The sequence below is a fragment of the Zootoca vivipara genome, chromosome 5 (assembly GCF_963506605.1).
Source record: "Zootoca vivipara chromosome 5, rZooViv1.1, whole genome shotgun sequence".
Taxonomy (NCBI): Eukaryota; Metazoa; Chordata; class Lepidosauria; order Squamata; family Lacertidae; genus Zootoca; species Zootoca vivipara.
In genome coordinates this window covers 76900672-76920072 of record NC_083280.1, presented here as the reverse complement: position 1 = coordinate 76920072, position 19401 = coordinate 76900672, and the positions used below count along the sequence as shown (strand labels likewise).

General features: G+C 41.3%; 1 protein-coding gene across 1 annotated transcript in view; it reads left to right on the top strand.

The window, feature by feature from the left end:
- GRID1 (glutamate ionotropic receptor delta type subunit 1) overlaps nt 1-19401 on the top strand; it is a 658224-nt gene that overhangs the window by 266416 nt on the left and 372407 nt on the right. Inside the window, exon 3 of the mRNA XM_060275205.1 lies at nt 18915-19199. Coding sequence (XP_060131188.1) covers nt 18915-19199 — 285 coding nt within the window. The remainder of the gene's footprint in view (nt 1-18914; nt 19200-19401) is intronic.

Below are 19401 nucleotides of genomic sequence, written 5' to 3'. Positions count from 1 at the left end.
TTAGACTGGTATAGAATAGGTCTTTTATCTGGTGGCAGCAAGAGCCTCAAATGGGGAAAGGAAGAGCAGAAGTCTCTCTTCCCCTGGTGGCAGGGGACACAGGTGGTTGAGATGTGGCCTGCCACACCCATATCATGTATATCTGAGCTACTGCAGAAGCTTCTTCAGTTGTCAGAATGAAATTAAGCATGCTCAGCTGCTCACTGAAAGACAAATTACGCTAATTTCCATTGCATATCAGTGGTTTTGGGGCTGCAGGAAAAAAAAAACCACAGATTGCAAGTTGCTAGTATATCCAAGTCCCTAGCTCAAGGCTTGGAGGAGGAGAGCATTAAATAAAACAAGCAAACAAACAATATGTGGAAAGGATTTACTCATGGATGAGTAGAAACGCCTTAGAGTGTTATGAATTCAGGGGGAAAGGCCAATGTTTCATTGATATAAAAGAGACTTAGATTAGTCACAGGCATCTAAACAGTAAGACAGACCAAAGGCTTTTGCCAAACCCAGCCACTTGGAAGTGTGTGTAATCATGCCACATGCCAAGGACACAGATGCTGTTTTAGAAGGAAAGTATATTCAGATATATGGTGATTGAGCTTTTAACTTGTTGCTCAGTAAGGAGATGGGAGCAGCATGGATCAGCATTCAATGCACATCACAAATCCCACTGGCTTAATACAGATTGGTGGCTAAGTCTCACATTTTAAAATGGGATTTAACATTTCTTGGTCACTAACAGTGTGATCCATAAACCCAAACACAGTAAGAAGGCTCACTGATGTAAATGTAACATCCAAGTGTGCTGAGAGAGAGGCTGTGTGTGTGTGTGCGCGCACACATGCGTGTGTGCACGCACACGCACACACACACACAGCCTTTAAAGAACATTCAAAGCATATATTTTTTTGAAAAGTTCTTTTTAGTCAACAATTCATTAACATTTAGGAATGTGTGGGCAGGTGAGAAATACACACACGCACACAAACGCACACACACATGTGTATATATAGCCAGGTTATATATCAGCATAAGTATTCCCTCACTGGTGCAATAAATATTTGGACTGGACTGTGAGATCCTTTGTACCTTGTACTGGAAAAAAATGCATTTCTTAATGCTGAATAATATATCTCTTGCAACATACTAGAGCCTGAAAAGGGCACTAAGGGGTCTTAACCTTCTGTTTCCAGCCCTATGCAGCAGGATGCAAGATGCTTACCGGTAAATAAACCCTGACACACATTTTATCTATCCCATTTTATAAATCATAAATCTCCCAATGAAGCAGATTTCAAATCTTCCTTGGGCAACTGCTTGATAATTTCACTGCTCAATAAATGTTGCCATTAGGAAGTTTATACTAACTTCCTAAATCTTTATATTTCTTTCTTACTTGTTACAAGCTTGTTAGTTATTTGGAGACTGTTAACTTCTAAATGCTTTCACTTTTTAATACTGTAATGATTTGACTGAGGGGTGGGCATGGTTTAACAAGGGCTTTACCTTCAGAAGGTTGCAGGTTTAATCCTTGCCATCTCTGGTAAAGAATTTAAACAATGTGCAAGTGGGGAAGGTTATTGTTTTGTTTGTTATTATGTTGTGTATTTAAATGAATGAATGAATGATAACAGGACTGGGGAAATTCCTTGCATCAGACCCTGGAGAGCTGCCTAACAGTCAGAGTAGACACCAGATTAGACATAACTGGATGGACCAATGGTTCTGAATAAGGCAGCTTTGTAAGTTCATATGATAAAGTAACAGCGTTTTATCATATCCAATGATACAGTCAGGCAACAGAGAACAGGGATTCACACCTTCCACTCACTCTTATTATTTTCCTGTCAAGCCATGCCACTTTTCAGACAGGGATTTCTCATCTGACTGCCTCCCTCAAAGGCCATGTTTCCTCCATGTTTTCTGATAACTGGTCTAAATGCCCTGCTGCTTTGGTCTTAGGAATTGTGGACCAGAAACTGCGCAGCCAGAAATATTGTTCCACACATGGCTGTGCTTGGTATGATAAATTTATGCACCACTCTCAATGACCAAAGGATCCTGACATGCCCTTCAGCTGCCTCAGCCACATCCTCTCATGTCACAACTTGTAGACTCATTGTCACTGCCAAAGTATGTTCATCTCTCTCTCTCATCTCTCTCTCTCTCTTTCTCTCTCTCTCTCTCATCTCTCTCTCTCTCTCTCTCTCTCTCTCTCATCTCTCTCTCTCTCTCTCTCATCTATCTATCTATCTATCTATCTATCATCTATCTATCTATCTATCTATCATCTATCTATCTATCTATCTATCTATCTATCATCTATCTATCTATCTATCTATCTATCTATCTATCTATCTATCTATTCTAATTAATCTTGTATATGCTTGTATGTGGATTGAAGATTAGGGTATAATTAGAATAGAGGGAGGGGTGTGTGTGTGTGTTCATGTTCTCCTTTCCTTCTTCCTTTGTCTTCCCCTCTTTTATTGTTTCTCTTTCTTTTCTTTTTAGATTTCATTTGTTCTAGATCTAATTTTACTGTATTGTGAAAACTTAAATAAATAATGATGATGATAATAATAATAATAATAAATCTTGCATGCGCTTGATGATATTTCTGGCACTGGAAACCTGTGGATTGGCACTGGAAACTTGTGGATTGGCTAGATTTATAAGTCAGCAATCATTCCTATCACGTGAGACGCTAGCACATCTTGTCTGTCCCATATCCTGCAAAGGCAAAGTCATCACAAGGGATTACATTCATTTGGAGAAGGCTACATGGGAGCTTCTTCTGTTTCCACTTTAGCATTTAATTGCAAACCAAATATTCAGGACAAATCTCCTGGGTGGGGAGCAGAATTGTGTTGGCATCACAACTTAGATTGTGCGAAAGACTGGGCCTTTCTAATGTATTGCTTCTGTGGTTCTTCTGCCATAATCAGTACATGAACTAAGTTCACTTCTCAATAGTTTGGGTTAAAAGTTTGCTTGCTCAATCCCACACAAACCTCTCCATGAGAGGTCCTTTCCTTGATTCCCCCTCTCTCAAAGGTTAGGCATAGAGCAGTTGCATTATAGATCTTTTTGGTGGTGGCACCCCAGCTTCAGAACATTCTCCCCTGGGACTGAACTTTAGGCATTCATTCACCCAGACTTTTAGTGACTAGGAAATTTGATGCTGCTGCTTTATTGTTATTGTTTAACTGGTGTTTTGCTTAATTGTGTTATTTTCGTAGCTTATATTTGTTATTTTGTTGCTTTAACTGGTTTTTTAAAGCCACAAATTAGAAATATATTTTATAAAGTGAGGTATAAGAAAATGATTTTTTAATGACCTTGGATTCCACCATTCACTTCAAGCATACACAAGAGGACTAGCTTTTACATTTCCTGCTGCATGCCTGAAGGCTTCTGACATGTACAGGGCAAGGAAGGTGCTAAGTCTTCACTGCTACACTGTCTTGGAGCTTGCCTGGGGCTCTCTTTAGGCCATGCTACACTGTCATCTTCCAAGCCTGAGGCCTCTGGTTATTTTCCAAATGGGCCTAAAACCCTGCCACAATATGTCATACCCTTGTTCAGTCTCCCAGAAAGCTTCCCCTCCCTGATTAGCACCCGGTGTAAAATTGGTGGCATCCCCAGTAGAGTCATGCCATTGTACCACACATGCAGGCTTGTTCATTGATCTGAAAGAATAACAATCCCCTCTCGTCTTTATTATCAACCCCAAGGATCAGAATCCCCATTTTGCACCCAAACATGCTTTAAAGAATCATAGAATTGCAGAGTTGGAAGGGACCCCGAGGGTCATCTAGTCCAACCCCCTGCAATGCAGGAATCTCAGCTAAAGCATCTATGACAGATGGCCATCCAACCTCTGCTTAAAAACCTCCAAGGAAGGAAAGTCCACAACCTCCCAAGGGAGTCAGTGTCAGAATGTTCTTCCTGATGTTTATTCAGAGGTGGAATCTAGACGCATATAAAAAATGCTGTGGAAATGCTTTTTAAAAAAGTTTTTAAAAATATATATTGAATTTGCCATAAGCTCACCATCACCATCTAGTGTCAAATTTGTAAAAACACACTTAAAACATTATATTTGCAGCCATATAGCCAAGTCCGGAAACTCATTCTTTATAACTTAAAAGAAAAAAGCCTTTCACACCCATCCTTGTTGTGGTTATAAAAGTGTTCCTAAAAGGTACTTTGTGTTGTTGTTTAGTCATTTAGTCATGTCCGATTCTTTGTGACCCCATGGACCAGAGCATGCCAGGCACTCCTGTCTTCCACTGCCTCCTGCAGTTTGGTCAGACTCATGTTCGTAGCTTCGAGAACACTGTCCAACCATCTCGTCCTCTGTTGTCTCTTTCTCCTTGTGCTCTCAATCTTTCTCAACATCTCCCTTTCCAGGGAGTTTTCTCTTCTCACGTGGTGGCCAAAGTATTGGAGCCTCAGCTTCAGGATCTGTACTTCCAATGAGCACTCAGGGCTGATTTCCTTAAGAATGGATAGGTTTGATCTTCTTGCGGTCCATGGGACTCTCAAGAGTCTCCTCCAGCACCATAATTCAAAAGCATCAATTCTTTGGCGATCAGCCTTCTTTATGGTCCAGCTCTCACTTCCATACATCACTACTGGGAAAACCATAGCTTTAACTATATGGACCTTTGTTGGCAAGGTGTTGTCTCTGCTTTTTAAGACGCTGTCTAGATTTGTCATTGCTTTTCTCCCAAGAAGCAGGCGTCTTTTAATTTCGTGACTGCTGTCACCATCTGCAGTGATCATGGAGCCCAAGAAAGTAAAAGGTGCTTAGGTAGTAACTAATCTTAATCTGTGCGGACCAAATCCTCTTTCCATGTGGAAGCCTGTTTTTTATCTGCATCTTGAAACAACCTTCCCACAGATGTATTTTACGATATTTCCTGGACCTCCTTTTAATAGTCTCTTTGTCTGTTTCAGCATTGTTCTATCATGATTTTCATTGCATTTTAAATTGGGGCAATAAATTGGGCTCTTATTGAGCATCCACCAAAGGATGGCAGAAGGTATCTGCGTTTAAATCTCAAGGACTGCAGCAGCTCTGTCCTTCAGGAATTGCACTGCAATGTCAGGGTGAGCTAAGATGGAGAACTGAATGTGCCTGACTGCTTTGGGGGAATCCTTTAGATGTTCGAGAGCAGCCTCACCTCTGTCAGTGCTTAGTCCAAAATCATATAGCTTTGGACAATGCATTCCCAAGCCTCTTGCATGAGTTTCATGTGCATCTGACTAACTACAGAGCACATCTTCCTCTGTAGTCCAAAATATGTAAACTATTTTGTTGAGAGCACTGAGAAAACTGGTTGCATCCATGTGTGCTGCAGCTTCCACCAGTATCACACACAGGTCTGGTTTATAACTGTCTTATCTTTTGCCTTTTCCTTTAGAAAGTTGTTTGCTCCATTACCATTTGCTTTTGCCTTAGGATTCCCATTTGCATGGATTTTGAAGAAGACAAGAAGGAGCTAGGAGCTGCAACTGAATGAGAGTGTGTTTTGACTAGTGTTTTTGCACTCGGTCTAAAATTACTGAGCAGTTGTGTCATCTTCTAACGTACATGTTCCTTATATCCAGTGCTATTTTTCTAGCAAAAGAGGTGCTAGAACTCACCACGAACTCCTCCTCTGCTCTCTTATAATGGCAATGGCACCCATCTAAGAGATGCTGGAACCAAGTTCCAGTGAGTTCTGGCTGAAAAAAGCCCTGCTTAAGTTAAAAGCTTTGCTTTCATTTTTTTTAATAGAAAGCTGAAGATTCAGGCAAGTGGTCTGGAGTATCCCTGGAGGCAGGGGGAGGGGGAAGCTTCTGCAACCATCTGATCCCTTTTCAGCCTTGAAGTGCACGCCTCTATTGCAGTTTTTAAGGCTGTCTTATTTCATAAATGTGTTTGATTTCACTATTTGGAAATACGGAGCTAGGCTTTAGAAAACAAATGGATGTGACATGCTGTTATTGTTCTCTCTCTCTCTCTCTCTCTCTCTCTCTCTCTCTCTCTCTCTCTCTCTCTCTCTCTCTCTCTCTCTCATATATGTGATTGTCTCTTGCCAGTGAAGCTCATTTTGACGTCTGAAGTACATTGTCATGAATTTAATACATGGGATTAGGGGTGGGGTAGTGGAAACTGTGAGCAGTATTCATATGATTTAAGTAAAACTGCTCTGTTCAGTAGCTTCAAACATTAAATGGCTTGCAATACATTTACTAGAGGAAAGTGAGAGGGTCTAAATTCTATGGAATTTCCCTTTCAGGGATACATATGCTGCAACCTGTGTATTACAGTGGCCCTGCCAAAGGGTAGTATATTTTAGGAGGGAAATGCAAACAAAAATGTGTATAATTTAAATGCAGTTGAAGTTGGGGGGGAAAGAACTGTGAAAGGGACAGGGTGGACCACAGTGTATACCATCTTGACAGCTTCTGAGACTTTCAGACAGAGAAGAAGTGGTATGGATTATGTTTATTTATTAATGAGCTGGTTGCATGGAAAGTTGAGGATTAAATTTGGTGAAATGTGAAGGGTGGGTGACGCTGGGAGAGTGGGAGTGTTGGGGGGATGTATATTATATATTTATTCAATTCCCCCCCCAGGGGTTTGATTTTCACCCTCTGCACGCAGCTCCAGTGAGGCGGAGTTGTTTATTACTGGGGTCCAGATGTCAGACAGCAATGTTCAAGGCCATGTTAGTGAGGAATGTGTGCATGTTTTTCTCAGGCGAAGTGTTACTCAAGAGGTATCAGAAAGAAATGTTTCAAAATACCTGAAGAAGTATACCTGAAGGAGCGTCTCCACCCCCACCGGTCTGCCCGGAAACTGAGGTCCAGTGCCGAGGGCCTTCTGGCGGTTCCCTCGCTGCGAGAAGCCAAGTTACAGGGAACCAGGCAGAGGGCCTTCTCAGCAGGGGCGTCGCAACGGGGGCGGGTGGGGGGCGGGTCACCCCCTAGCTCCACTCTGTGGGGGCCACCGCCCCCGAACCTCCACCGCTGCCGACATGGCCACAGCCATCAAGGAGAGGCCCCAATGTTGCTGGCTGCCACTCTGTTGAGTGGCATGCGAGCAGCCAACAGAGCCCCTCGCCTCGCCCCTCCCAGGATCGCCCCTCCCAGGATCCGTCGTGGGGGCGTCCGCAGCGCGCATGCATCGTGCCGTGCATCGTGACTGCTGTGCCTCCCTCCTCCCTGCATGGAAAGAAAGCGGCTTTCCGTGCAGGGAGAAGGGGCACATGGGGCTGCTGTGTCTCCCTCTTCCCTTCTCCCTGCATGGAAAGGTTTGTCACGGGGGTGTCTGTAGCGCGCATGCATTGTGACGTGCGACACATGTGCGCTATGGATGCCCCCCCCTCGGGAGGGTGCCTCGAGTTTGCCACCCCGGGTGGCCAGGAGGCTAGCTACGCACTACTAAAAGGGAAGCTTTTAATGTTTAATAGATTATTGCATTTTAATATTCTGTTGGAAGCCACCTAGAGTGGCTGGGGAATTTGTATTGAATTTCTATTAATTTGGTGACAATTCCTTAAAAATTATGGAAAATCAATAAAAAACAATTGGCAAAAAATGCTTTGTTTGAGCTTGTTGTAGGTTGTGCACATAGTTCTAAATCGTGGCCTGGTGTTTCATGTAAACAAATGATGGCCATTGCACTTTGCTAATGGAGACTATCCAAAAGAATGTGATTTGTGCAAAAACCAGGGTAGCGAAATATGTGAATAAAAGGAAAGGAGAGCATCTGCAATTCCTAAATTCCAGGCAAAGGCTAGAATAGGAAAAAAAAATACATCTTTCCAATTTATGGACCATGCTTCACCCTAATGTTCTTGCAGAACAGGCCGCCCACATGAGTGTTTGGACAATTGTAGATGGGGAGGAGTTCCACAGAAAACAGTGTGGAATGGATTTATGTGAAACTGATATGGAATGGAAATAGGTTGGTCTGTCCAAGTGGAACTGGCATTATTTTGGTAGGGTAGGGGATAGAGTGTTTTGCCCAAAGTGAAACCCTTGCCATCTGGGGTCTAGATCTTTCTAATATGTCCAAGTACAGAATATTCTGGGAATGTTCATTCACCCACTTCCAAGGTAGGGTGCAGTAGGGTATTGTTAACATAGCTTAGTAGTGGGGGGGGGGAGTTATGAGCTAGTAATTCCTGATACAAAGCTCATCTCAGCCATGAATTCACGCTGTGGCCTTAAGCAAGTCACAATCTTGCATCTCCAAGACCACATTATAGCATAAAGGCAGTAATGCTAACCTGCTTTACAGGATTGTTATGGAGAGAGTTTATGTGAAGCACTTTTGAGCACTTAGGAAAATTACTCTATGAATAAACTTAAGTTATTTTTAGCAAAAAGAGCAACAAGAAGGTATGTGTATATTTATCACAGGAAATCCATTAATAGGTTTGTTGCATACACAATCCTATATGCAAAGAGTGGACTCATTGACTCATTCTCTGAGCGTGGACTCTTTGAGTGAGTCAAAACAATGTCATTCATGCGTAAAATAGATGCTAGTGGTCTTGGAGGAACTCCACGTTTTGCAGAAGTACATTAAAAATGCTATGAAAGAAAACAACCCTAAATGTGGGAGAAAACAAAAGCAGCTCAATGAGGAATGAATGTACTTGGTGGGTACTGGATGTTGGATGAGTGAGCAAGGAGACTTGGGTTGAATGGAATATCTCAGACGGTGACATGACTGGCTAGCTGGAACCCTGAACAGGAACACTCCGTTGCACAAAATTTCAGTGCCAGTCCTATTTGTATAAGGTAGAGACACAAATCCTGTCTCAGAGTACCGGTAATTACTTCCACCTCTGGGTGTTCTGGCAAATACGAAACAGATTTTTAAAAATTGTACTTCAGTACAATTTAGAACAAACACTATACTTCTAAGCTATGATACTTTCTAATTCTCTAGTCAGTATTATAGACTTTGCTTAATACATATTAGCATTATTTTGAGGGGAAACCGACCAGTGCGTTTGTTGACCACTTGATGGCATCGCTACGTTGTATGGGAACTGTACTGCTGCCTCCTGTAACATATCTCTGTACTTCTTTGGTGAGAGAGCACATTCAGAATTTAGAGTGCCAGAATAGGAAGGCAGCTATTTATTAATAAAGTCCAGTAAATGAAATGAAAGCTTGAGGCCTCATTTTCCAAATCTTATTCTCTTTCCCTAGTTTACTACTAAGTACAGTATTCTTACTTATTCTATTCGCCTGTATAAAAACCAGTGGAACAGCCATTTAGATTTCCTTCCTCTGCTTTTAATTTAGAGACAGAATTTGCCATTTTCATATTTTCTTTGCTTGCTGCATATTGCCTCATTTCAAAACAGCAGCAGGTGTGCCCCATTCCTTCTTGGGGAAGCCTACAGTGTCCTCCTGAGCTCGTTGGAGGAATACACTTGCAGGACATGGCTGAACATCTGCAATGTCAAGGACAGGTCAGACTGTTTTAAGTGCTTTTGGGGTCCCCAGAGAGAGACTGAACTGAGCTCCTGTATTAAACAAAACCCAAAAAGAACAGTGTTTCCAACATTTGGCTGCCAGAGGCATCTGGGAAACTTACTAGCAGCGCACGCAGACAGCATCGCATGTCTCCAGCATTTAGGATTCAGAGGTGCAATGCCTCTGAAGACAGAGGCTCCATATAGCTCTCACATGTAAACAGCTCAGGGTAGCCAATGTGGCTGGACTTAGTCACGGGACTCCCAGCTTTCATCAGCTCCTTCCAGCATGGCCAAAGTCTAGGGATGATGGGAGTTGTAGTCCAACAACTTCTGGAGAGCACCATATTTCTTGTGTGTATTTGGTGGCAGTGGCCGTCCCTGTTTTCGAGAGATTATGATCGTACAAGACATTACAAGGTATATAGAAATGTATCTTGACTGGGAAGAAAGAGAACCTATGAACAAGATAGTTGGTGTTGTTGGTTGTTTTTTTTTTGGCAGGGGTGCAAAGTTGGATAGATAACTCATGTGCTAATGCCTTGCTCACAATGCATGCACATTGCTGAATTTCTTTATGTTGGGTTAATGTAGACTTGATGACTGGCAGCAGAATGTGTAGTTTGGCTCTGTTGAAAATGGTGCAAAAATTGATCAATGGTAGCCCGTTCACATAGGCAGATAGATAATCTCTGAATGTTATGATCATCAGGTTATGAGCACGGCTATTGGAAGCAACTCTTAATGACTAGCAGCTGAGTGAGTGGAAAGACATTGCATCTGAGGTGAATGTGAGGCAAATATATAATACCTGTCTCTAGTAGTACAGTAGTAAGGTTGGCAAGGGTCCATTCTTCACACTTGATTTTGCAGACATTTAAATGATGGGTGGCCATGCATGTGTGAAACAACTTTAAGGTTAAATTCTCTTTGTTCATTTCTATATGGGAAGGCATAATGCATTTTCTGCCGGGTTTGTATACTTGTTTCCTAAAACTAAGAAAGATCATTTGCTTTAGCCAAGAAGCACTAATGACATGCTGAGCTGTCTGTGGAATGTTATGTTTGCGGGCTTACATGATACTTTTGAATTGTTCTGTGGGCCATTAAATCAGTCCGGCCATTTCCTTGATTGACCTATAAGGACACACTGGAGAATTATGTGACAAAATTGCCATGAGGAGATGCTTCACAGCTTTTGGGTCATAGTTAGCAAAAAACAAAAAAAGAAATCCTCTCTTTCTTTCACGGTTTTACTCCTGAGTCATATTGAGTAACAGTGATCTGTGTTCCAGAAGCAGATACCAGAAAGAATGTGAGAGGTTTGATTTCAGCTTTTGAAAGGGTACAAAGCAAAACATTTCTCAGATATACAAGACTAATCTAAAACAAAATACATTAAAAAGTGGTTTCAGGGCCTGCTTCTGAGTCTGGCATCCTTCAGCAGATGCCAGGATCCCAGCACCACTTATGCCTGATTTATACCTGATCTGACCTGCTTGATCCCCACCCCCACCCCCCGACCAGCACTCCAAGCATCATCATCTTAATTTCTCAGAATATCCCAACTTAGTATTGTTTGGGGCATTGTGGGAAACTAAAATGGTGGTTAGACCCAGGGGCCCATTACTTACTTGGAATGCTGCTGCTCCATTTAAATGGAAAAACTATCACATGGTTGATGGACGAACTTTACTGTTCAGATTGCTTCTTTCAGGGTTCAGCAGGAGATAATATTTACCTTTATTTTCTATTTTGATGACTTTTATCATATCTATAAAACATCTGTTTATGAAAATCGAAGTTTGCCATTTTGGGGGGAGGGCGGGGCTGGGAGTGGCATGAAAGTCATCAGGCTTTCCTGGGGCACAAAATAGCCTGTCACTGTGTACGGTTTCATTATGCATTCCTACCACACCAACACACACACCCCAGCCTCTTGGGATTATTAGAATATTAAACTGTATGCAGGGATGGCCACATCATTTCATTTTCACATGTAGCTTGTCTCATATATGTCAGGGTTACGTTCCCGACAACCACCTTAATTCCACATGCATCCCCCACTTCGAGATGACTGACTGAAGTATGCAAAAGAGGAGCCCTCCTTCGTGTCTCATGTGATGGATTTTTAAGCCATTGTGCTGGCAGTATTCCTGACAGTAGTCGACTTTGCATTGTACATTTTGTGTGCTAGATGTGCTGGATATGACTTGCCGACGTTTTTCTTTTAGTTATCCGAGTGTCTTGGCCTACATGTGTATGAAATATGACATTTCTGTCAATTGTGGAAGGATCCTAACCACTTTGATACCACCATGAAAGAGTAGGTCATTGAGTGAGGGCCAGGAATCCTTCTATACCACTTTCTTTAGTTCCCCCCCTTCCATTTAAGCCTACCCCACATGAATATGCAATCTTACTTCATATTCACTCGCTTTGTTGGCATGGCAGAGATTTTCAGATGCAGTAGCATCCTCTTGTTCCCTTTCTGTCACTCCTGTCAAGCAGCCTCATATACATCTCTTTTTTCTTCTTTTTAACAATTCAGGTCATTAGCTGAGGCAAAGAGAGGGAATTGCTATGGATGTGTCCTTTTGAAAGTTCTTAAGCCTTAATTAAACATACAACTGGTTGGCCTTTTGACTTGATGCATTTTGATCTCTTGGCTAATCAGGGCACTTAAAGAAATCACCATTACTTTAATGGGCTCAGCTTAGAAAACCAATCAAAACAGCAGCTCCAGTGAACACTTGAGTCATTCATAGCAATGGGGCTGTCAAGCATTGTTTTGTATTTTTAAAGGAAGCTTATAAGAATCTTATCTACTGATGAACATACAAATGTAAAGCTGTCATCATGGAGCCCCCATTGGAGGATCTGTAGTGCAGCATCACAGTCCTGGATTTGCATGAGCAAAAGTGGTTGGGAAGGTGAAAATGAGCTTAGTAATTTCATGGGGTGGGAAGAGGAGAGGCATAATGTGGGTGGGGGAATGCAAGGAGGTTGGTGAGTACCGCAAACAGAGGTGCAGCCCCATGTTGTGTAATAAAAAAGGATGTTTGAACACACATCATTTTTAATGCCAATTCCTGGATGCCATTCTGTCAGCAATCAGAGCCCAGGGAAATTAAGGGGTATGGTATGTTTCCCATGGTAGGAAGCCTTAGTTTTCAGTGGAGGATGTCATTGGGCTGCATATGTTTATACTTGGATATTTTTTAGGGTATGTGTAAACTGCTTTAGTTCACTGGAATGGGTTGGTTGAATATTTGCCTGCATCATTTAGAAGATTGAAGGCAAAAGCCTAAACCCAAGCATGGAGAACAACCCCCTTAATGATTCCAAAGAAACCTGCAACCTGATCCTAGCCATGTTCACTTGAAAGTAAGGTGAGCAAATATCCTACTTTATAGAGGAGAGTCCTCTATTTGAAGTGTTCTCTGGTCCAAGTCTGGTTTAAAGATTAAGACCTATAAGAAGTGGGCAGGGGCTTTGGTCTGTGTGCCTGCTCACAGGTGTGTCCAGGTACTAACTGTTCAAGGGCAACTACAAGGTCCCTGACCTCTCCTTATAGTTCTTAATCTTTCAACCAGGTATGAACCAGAAGATCCTTCAAATAGAGGACTTTTTGTCTTCAACAATTAGTACCTGAACACCCCTACAGATCCCTTGGTCATTCTCCCCTGCTATGGTGGAATGTATTCGACTCCTATTTAAATTATAGTAATGATTTCCAAATTTGCATATGTAAATATTATGCAAATGTGTGCCATATTTTTTGTGATGGGTTTCCTCTTTTTGAGGGAATACATAGGCGGCCACCCTATTAATTAAGGCCCATTAATTTCAGTGGGATGTGTTTCCAAGTAAATATTATTTATACTTAAAAGCAAGAAAAATAATCTTATGCATGTTCACTGAAGCATAGGACCTACTGTGTCCAACAGGGCTTACTCCCAGGGATGTGTGCATCGGATACAGACATGAAAAAATATAATTATGCTCTGTATTACAGCTACACTTTTTATCATAGCCAACATAAACTAGAGAAGGCATAGGTTCCAGTGATTTAGTTTTTATCCATACAACTTTTCTGGAATGGAAACTTTCATTTGCAAAGGCAAAGAAAAATACATTTCCTGGTCTATTTCTGGTTTATGAAGATAACCTTTATGATGCAAAAGTCTTCAGCCAGTCTGCTTGGAACAAAGCATCAACAGAAGCCAGGGCTCCACAATCATGCAAATGTCTGGGGGTGTGTGGTCTGAAGCCTTTTTTTATCAGCAGTGAAATGCCAACTTCCAGTGCACACTTTTAGACTAGAAATATCAGGTGTTTCCACCCTGGATGGGGAAGCTTGCATGATCTGAAGTTTTGTTCTGTTTTTGTGAAAACTACCTTAGTAATGAGGCTAAGCTATTTTAACGTACCCAGATGAAATGACATTTGCACTGTATATGTGCATATTTTAATCAGAGAGGGAAAGAATATGACACTGGGCCCTTCTACATGTAAGGGTTATCTGTCTATCTATCCTTAAGGTTTTCATAGAATCATAGAATTGTAGAGTTGGAAGAGACCCTGAGGATCATGTAGTCCGTCCCTCTGCAATGCAGGAATACGCAGTTGTCCCATACAAGGATCGAACTTGCAACCTTGGCATTATCAGCACCATGTTCTAACTAATTGATCTCTCTCTCTCTCTCTGAAACACTACAATTTGATGGTATTAAGTTGACCTCTATGCTCATTATTTTGTGTTAGGATACAGGAGTCTTGATATTAATTCTAATCTATTTCACTCCACTACCCAGATGATTAAAACACTTTTTACAAACCTAGGAAGGCTGAATATTTCACTAAGCCGTGTTAATGTTCCAGGATTTTTGAATTCCTTGTATAGCTCTTGCAAACCTTACTTGCTGTGGTAGAATAGCACACAGCCAGTTGAGTCTTGTGCCAAGTGTCTGCCGCTGTGAAATGGAATCCTTACAAATGTTGCCAAATTTCCCTTCCGTTTCCTATTATGTTTGTTTGCTGCTTAGCTAAACTGCTTTAGGAGTTTTAGCTTCAAGAACAAAAAAGTCAGGGTTGCCATTTCTATGAGAGGGAGGGGAGGTGCGAAGGGATTTCAAGAGGGAGCAAAATTTTCAGTACGCTTCAAATAACTGCTATCAGATGTTTTCAAAACTGAATTGGAAGAAGGCATGCATTTTCAGAGTGTTCTAGACATTTTTCTTTTCATTATTAGCACTTTTATTAGGGTTTTTCAGGAAACATTATATCCCAAATGAGTATAATATGAAGTCACAAACTGGATTGCAACTACAGCATTGTTAATCTCACAATTTCCTATTGCATGTGTCCTTTTGAAAGTTCTTAAGCCTTAAACAACATGTCCTATAAAGGTAGGGCCAAGCTATGCATTAAGTTAAAAATGTAGTTTCTTTATCTGTGCTTGTTTTTAAGACTTTAAATAAATAGTAGCCCAAGGGGTCCTGATTGTGACTGTGCTGTAGGGAAGGGGTTAACTATTTTCTCTCACACAACACAAATCCAAGTGCTATGTGGCACACAAATGAAGCTGCCCTTGGTAAAACTAAAAATGGGGCATTTCCTTTTGCTTATATCTTGCATTTGTCTCTTCTCTTTTTATACTGTTTGAGAGCAGGAAGATATGATGGAATAAAATAGCCCTTTAAAGCAGCCACCTTCCAGAGTTACTTGATATTGTTATGATGATGCTATTGTGCTCTGTCAAGCAAGGAAGAAACCATCTTCCTGGGCTTTGTCTAGCTTGCTTGCTTAATGGACTTTGGCTGGTGGCTATAAGCTATTGGAATCTTCTGGACATAACCAGCAGTCAGGGCGAGAGTTTGAATCAGTGTTCTGGCTGCACTTGTGTGTGGCAGAGGAAGGGAACAAAAAGCAGTTTAAATTTGGGCCACAAAAAGAAACCGTACTGATATTCTGCATCTGGCTTAGGAAATCAGCAATACTGTACTGTTGGTGTTTTGAAGGTGAGCGATGTCTGTCTGGTTAGCTTCTACCACTTCCTCCACCAGGGATGGAGAAGTAATTTGATTCAGTAGGCATTCAAAGGCTAAATCTGTCAGATTTGCACCAAACAAACTCCAAAACATAAAACCATTCCTCACACCTTATGCTGAACTTACACCTGCTTCCATCCTATTTTTGCCCTGACTTAATCTTTGGACAGCAATATCTTGGCAATTCACATGGTTCTTTGGGGAAGGTTTGGTACCCTTCAGCGTCTGCCTTTGCAGTTAATCTGAGATGACACCAGTGCCAGGTGATCTCTCTTAGTGATTTGTGGGTTCCCCCGCTTCCTTTTTTGGTCTCAGCCTTGCTATACTTTTCTCTTTTATCCTCCCATATTCCCTCTCCAACTGAGACTCAATAAATTACCTGTGTGACATGCTAAGCTTTATCTGGCAGAGAGCCTGGGAAATCAAATCTGTTCCCAAACCTAGACCTCCCATTTGAAAGTGAAGTGTGTTTTTTGGTGTAGCTAAATCAGGTCACCTCCTTTGGAGGCAAGGAAGAGGAAAATCATATCCCTATAATTAACAAGGAGTAAATTTAGATAATGCAGCCAGCATAAATTCATGGGAAGGGTCAAGAAGGAAATTATTTTGCAAGCAGGCCATCTCTCCCTGTACTGCACAGCTTTACTGTGATCTAACCTTCCGAAAGGAGCCATTGGGTTTTCCTCATCTACTATTGACCTAAACTCAATATCTTCTTTTTTCCCATTTTTGTTTTTGAAATACTCTTATGTAGCTTTGTTAAATGTAATTTTATTTATTTAATTGCTAATGGGCTGAATCCGGAGCATGGGTTGTTCAGTGGCGCTCAGTGGATTCTTTTGGGAAACTGGTGGCTCTCCATGGTTTTCCTTTTCAATTCTTGCTCTTTCTAAGGTGGGACGTAATTGTGCTTCGACAGTAGTAAACTGCCCCATGGGTCCAGTAGCCAGAGGGGGAGTGTTGGCGCTGGGGCTGGATGCAAGAACTGAACAATGGAAAAGAAAGGAAAAAACAATTAAAATCCAAGATCATAATATGATTCCATAGTTATCAGGTGGCCCCAAATATGTGGTCTCAGACATCCTAGAACTTCAGAACAACAAATGTTTTGTTGAATATAGGCAAGTTTTCTAGCAAATTGGTGCCACAATTGTGCATCAGACCCTAAAGCTCCTCACCTAAGGTTCACTTGTTTGGGATATCAGGTCATTTACTCCTGTTCCCTCAGAGTTGTTTCCAAAGTATTCAATACAATTCTAACATTTCAGAACAGAGATGCCCAACTTCTTCATGTTCTGTTTTCCAGAGAATATTCTGTGGGCTTGAAAAACATTTTCCCACACAAACTGACCTCACAGATGGTCAGTCTTAGTAATAAATTTGGTACCATATATCAGTAAGGCAGGGTAGCCGATGTGATGTTTTCAAGATCTTGCTGGACTACAACTCCCATCAATCAAACCATTGACTAAGCTGGCTGACACTTACAGGAGTTTTAGTCCCAGTCATCTGGATGGTACTATATTGGCTCCCTCCGGAATAAGGTACTCCTCACAGTTATGGCGGGGGGGGGGGCACTCAGCCATAGCCAGGACATTGCATTCAAAATCTGAAGAAAGGTGTAATGATAAAGTGTGAACTATCTATTTGGAAACATTTTCCTCAAATTAAACATTATATTATTTCAATTTGATAAGTAAATAAAACTAACCTTGTTTTCCATCTGTAAAAGAGAAATTGTGAAGTGATTTATCACACCTTGACCAATATTTTTTGGGCAGTACTGAAGCATCGTCATTCAGGGCATGCATACTCTTCTTTAGTAGAACCCTTTTGATCTTTCTCTGAAATCTAAAAAAGGGGGGAGATCGAAACTGAAAATACATGATTCTTTTTGCATTAAGAACAAAAACTCTACACATTCATGTTGCCTTTGTTCTGAAGGAAGTAATAACCGATTCATTTTAACAAGCTACCAAAATGTTCAGAATTTGTTCAACAGTCAATCTTAGGCCTTCAAAAGTGTTCTTCTTTTCCATCTTTTTAAGTGTCATACATGGTGTTGTTGTTTAATGCTCAAGATTCAGTTCTCCATGCTACATTCTAGACATGTTTGGAGGACATTCCTTTTAAAAGGAATGCAAAGCCCAGCACAGGCTTTTTAATCCTGGGGTATGGTTGTTAAAAGTTGTTGAGCTTTTTTTTTGGGGGGGGGAGAGGGAACTGCTCACCTGTAAAAACAATGCAGCAGGGAAAAAACTAGTTTTTTTTTCTGACTCATTGGGAATATTTAGCCCTAAGGAGTAACAGAGGAGTGGAGGGGGGATTTTGCTCCATTGCTTTTCACTGCCACTGATCGAGAAGGACTGGTATACAGTAGGTATACATTTGGGGCCCCCCAGAATTTAGCGCCCATGTGCCCCGCACCCCTTGCACCCCGGGTAAATACGGCCCTATGTTGGATACAACCATTTATTCTCTAGATATTTTGAGACCTCTTGCAACTTGGGGACATTCCTAGTTTGCTTGCTGGTAAATCCAGCCCACCCTAGATCAGCCACTGTTGTTTCATACAAAGTTCTGAAAACAAATTGTATAGGTCTTTTAAAGTCTGCTGAGTAGACTAGCTTAAGTTTAGCAACAGATCCTTACAAGTAAATGAATTTGCTTCAAAAAAAATACTCTTAAGGCGGTTGATGCCAAATTTTATCTGCAAATTTGCTGGTTGGTTATTGAATATTTTTAGATTTGTATATGATATTCTTTGATAGCTGATTTCATTATATGATATTTGCTAATAGTTGATGTCATGGTAGTATTTAATAAATGATATGTAATGACATTTTATAAGTGATAATAACATGGCTACAAAGCAGTTGTATTTAGTATCTGACAGCATTTGATGGTTTATATGCAGCTGTCGACTGACAGCTGATAGGAAATCAGATTTCATGTGTGATACTTGACAAAACATTTAAACAAACCTAAAGCACCTGATTTTGGAGGCTGAATGTATATATTCAGAATGTAAAACTAAATAGTGCAGTCAAAATATCACATTCAAAGTTGGTGAAGAGAAAAACGGTCAGATGTCTAGTATTTGCTAATATTAATTTCACTTCTGAAAAGCAGCATGTGCCCTCTATGCAGTGCTATTTTTCTAGGAAAAAAAGATGTCAGGACTCACCATGAATGCCTTCCTTGTTCTTTTATAATGGTGATGGTGTCCACCTGAGAAGTGATGAAACTAAGTTCCCATGAATTCTGGCTGAAAAACCTCTGTGCCTCAGCAGGTTCACTTTTTCAGTAGATGTGACTTGGCCACAGCTTTGTAGATTTTCATGTGCCTGTTTCTTTTTCTCCTCAGCCTGTGACCTGATGACCCTGGGGATATTAGCCTTAGTCACCTCCACCGGATGTGCTTCTGCCAATGCCCTGCAGTCTTTGACAGATGCCATGCACATCCCCCACCTCTTCGTACAGCGCAACACAGGAGGGTCCCCACGGACAGCTTGCCACCTAAATCCTAGCCTTGAGGAGGATGAATACACGCTAGCAGCCAGGCCGCCTGTTCGCCTCAATGATGTTATGCTGAAGCTAGTCACCGAATTGCGATGGCAGAAATTTATAGTGTTCTATGACAGCGATTACGGTAAGTGCAATGAATCATTTCAGAAACATCCCCTGAGTCTCCATTTCTTTGAATGTTCTGTATCCTCTCTTTCCGCTGAAGAAAATAGACCAAAGACATGTTTTGGTATGGTACTTTGGGTTTTTTGTGTAACCAATGGGGAAAACGTTTTGAATGGACACACTTTTTTCTTTCTTGCTTGCTTTTCTTTGAGTGAAAGGTT